General features: G+C 37.5%; 1 protein-coding gene across 1 annotated transcript; it reads left to right on the top strand.

The window, feature by feature from the left end:
- Positions 1 to 457: 457 nt before the first annotated feature.
- Positions 458 to 3,097, top strand: LOC120091410 (cyclic dof factor 2). Its single transcript, XM_039049431.1, has 2 exons — positions 458 to 804; positions 1,335 to 3,097. The coding sequence occupies exons 1-2, from the start codon at positions 586 to 588 to the stop codon at positions 2,658 to 2,660; spliced, it is 1,545 nt and encodes a 514-aa protein (XP_038905359.1). The 5' UTR covers positions 458 to 585; the 3' UTR covers positions 2,661 to 3,097.
- Positions 3,098 to 3,517: the final 420 nt, after the last annotated feature.

Raw genomic sequence — 3,517 nt, forward strand, 5'->3', positions numbered from 1 at the left:
TTTACCCAAAAAAAATAATAAAGCAAACAGAAAAAGAAAAAGAATAAAATCAAAAAGAGAGAAAAGAAAGAAGATCTTTTCAAGGCCACAAACAAACTTGTGGCTGAGAATCATCCACTACCGCTGACGTGTCATTTCACCCCATCCAACCCATTTTCTTTTTCGTTTTTAATTTTTAAAGAAGAACCCAATACCATCACCAATTACGTCGTCGTTTTCTTTTTTAAATTCATTTTCCATTTATGTAAATACTTTATTTATATCTTAAATCTACTCATGACTATTAAAATAAAAAACATGAATTTAATTTTCCAAAAAATTCACATCGTAGTTAGAATGAATAGATTTGGTGTTGAAATTAGAAATAATGAAAAATATTAGTAGTACGATATTTATTTAATATAATAAATAAAAATGGAAAAAAGGGAAAAAGCGGAGTTTCTCCTAGTCGGATGTAAAATTTCTCCACGCTGACACTTCACTCGTGTCTGATCTCTTTCTCTCTCTTTTTTGGATTTGATTTAAAAAATTAAAATAGCAAAAATAGAGGAAAAAAATAAAAAGAAAAAAAAAAACAGGGCAGAAATGTCGGAGCCAAAAGATCCGGCGATCAAGCTCTTTGGGAAGACGATTCCTCTTCCGGAGGCTTCTCCGGCCACTCCTCAGCTTCCATCTTCTTTACCTATTCTCACAGCCAGTGACAAGAACACCGCCGCTGTTAATCATGACCACGATTCTTCTTCTTCAAGCTTGTCACCGGAAGGTAATATCGATGGGGATGGTGAAGATCTGGAGGTCGATAAGGTATGGAGTTTCCTTAAATCGATTCTTGTTTTGTTTTTTCAGATACCCATTTGCTTTATTGGCGATTAACTTTGCTGGTTTTATATTGGTTCTATTCATTTTGTTGACTTGATATATGTTCTTCTGTTCTAGGAATTTTAGGTTTCTTTTTGGTTCGGTTTCTTCTTTTGATTGTCTTGATTTGTGGGTTTTGTGAGATCTTTTTCTATGATGTTTCTGGTTCTGTTATGAAGATTTTGGATTTTGATTTTGTACTCAGATTTACCAATTTGGAAAGCTTGTTTTATTTACTTAATTTAGTGATATAGGTACTTTTTTGCTGTAATTTCCATAATTGAGTACGACGGTTTTTTAGAAATGCTGCTTTGATTCTTACAGAATTTTGCTTAAGGTTATTGAGTTTGTTAGGAGTTTCTTGAGATATCTTTTGAACTTGTGCCAGTGAGTCTAGGTTTGTTGCTTAAATTCAGTAATGTTGTTTTTATGTGTTATAAAGAATTTTGTTTGGTATTTGTGTTTTCGTATATTAGGAGACTGTAAGAGAGAAATCAGGTGAAACTAAGCTGGAAGATGGGGATGGAGATGGAGATGGAGGCTTATCTGGTTCGACCGAAGAGTTTACAAATTCGGATACTTCTGCCATGAGATCGGATAATTCTAAAGTACTTTCTGGTGAGGAAAGTAATCCGTCGAGTACTACAAAGACTGATGAACAGAATGAAACAAGTAACTCGCAAGAGAAGACTCTTAAGAAACCCGACAAGATACTTCCGTGCCCCCGCTGTAACAGCATGGATACTAAGTTCTGTTACTATAATAACTACAATGTTAATCAACCGCGCCACTTTTGTAAGAACTGTCAAAGGTATTGGACTGCTGGAGGGACAATGAGGAATGTTCCTGTGGGTGCAGGGCGTCGTAAGAACAAGAGTTCTGCCTCTCATCATCGTCAGATTATTGTTTCAGAAGCGCTTCAGCATGCTCGAACTGATGTTTCTAATGGTATTCATCATTCTACCCTGAAACCGAATGGCAATGGTAATGTATTGGCATTTGGTTCAGACGCCCCTCTTTGTGAATCAATGGCTTCCATTTTGAACATTGCTGATAAAACAAGGCAGAATAGTACTAGAAATGGCTTTCAAAAACCTGAAGCTCTGAAAATTCCTGTGGCTTATGAGAATGGTGAAAATGATGATCAGTCTCAGGAATCTGCTGCAACTCCATCATTTATAGATAATGAAGAAGGCAAGACTGGGCCACAAGATCAAGTGATTCATAATTGTCAAGGCTTTTTACCTCCTCAGATTCCATTTTTCCCTGGGGCTCCTTGGCCTTACCCTTGGAATTCACCACAATGGAGCTCTCCTGTTCCACCTCCTACTTTCTATTCACCAGGCATTCCCATGCCATTCTATCCGACTGCCCCGTTTTGGGGTTGTACGGTTCCTGGCGCCTGGACCGTTCCATGGGTTACCCAGCCGCCATCTCTGAACCCTGTTGCCCAAAACCACGCTCCCAACTCTCCAACCTTGGGGAAACATTCAAGAGATGAGAATGTAACCAAGCAGAGCGATTTTGGGGGAGACGAGCAGCAGAAAGATAACAAAGCTGAGAGATGCCTTTGGATACCAAAAACGTTGAGAATCGACGACCCTGGTGAAGCAGCTAAAAGCTCCATATGGGCAACTTTAGGAATCAAGAATGACAAGACTGATCCAGTCAGTGAAGGGCTTTTCCAGGCTTTTCAATCAAAGAAGACCGACGAAAAGAATCGCAAAGCGGAAGCCTCTCCAGTCTTGCAAGTCAATCCAGCTGCATTGTCCAGATCAATCAAATTTCACGAAAGCTCGTAAATGGATACAACAATGCTTTTCCCCGAACGTGCCATCAAAGTGTTCGCTGCAGCCCATATGGATGGTACACGTTTAAACCAACTTACAACTACCTCGAGTTCATCCTTCTGTTTCAAATCTGTATAAATCATTAGATCCATCCAAGGAAAAGAACTGTAGATCCTATGGCGGTTACCTTCTAGAAGAAAAGCCCTCGAGTTTCCGTAGCGAAAATGACTTTAGTTTTTATTGTGTACTTGTAGTGTTGAAGTAGATGGCACATTTTGTTTGTAGTCTGAAGTTTTTTCTGAATCATGATGTACATATATATATAAATGTGTGGGAACCAGGAAGAGTTAGTACAGGAGTGAGTGAGGTGTAGTAGTAGTACCAATAATAACTAAAATGTGTACTTGAATAATCTTTTAGAAATAAATTTTAAAAGAACTGATCTTACACTTGTTTTGGACATACTAGTTTCCAAGCTTGTGATGGAATTTGTGATTTTTATGTTAAGCAGGTCAGAAAAATAGGGATGGGGTTGATTGAAAACAGTTTTTGAGGGAATTGGATTGCTAGTTTTGTTTGTCATTTAACTGGAAAAAACATAACAATAATCCAAGAGTTGAAAACCAATGAGGGAACAGCCATTTTTGGAAGCTATTGGAAAAGCAAAGCCATCTCTCTTCTGCAGATAAGTGTTGAACTGTCATCACTAAAAAGCCAAGCAGCTTTAAGCAATTTAAGAATTCAAACAAGTGGCAGGCGCTAAAGGCTCTAGCATCTAATAATTTTGGTACTTATCATTTATTTGATGCTAAAGAAACAATTTTATGATTTGTTCTTTGTACTTTTAAATTTATGATAATTTAATTTTC

The sequence above is a fragment of the Benincasa hispida genome, chromosome 11, assembly GCF_009727055.1.
Source record: "Benincasa hispida cultivar B227 chromosome 11, ASM972705v1, whole genome shotgun sequence".
In the NCBI taxonomy this organism is placed as follows: domain Eukaryota; kingdom Viridiplantae; phylum Streptophyta; class Magnoliopsida; order Cucurbitales; family Cucurbitaceae; genus Benincasa; species Benincasa hispida.

Excerpts from the sequence above, each read along its gene's own strand:
- LOC120091410 (XM_039049431.1), top strand. The coding sequence starts at position 586 with ATGTCGGAGCCAAAAGATCCGGCGATCAAGCTCTTTGGGAAGACGATT. Across the intron at positions 805-1,334 it reads AAGATCTGGAGGTCGATAAG|GAGACTGTAAGAGAGAAATC; the intron begins GTATGGAGTTTC and ends TTCGTATATTAG.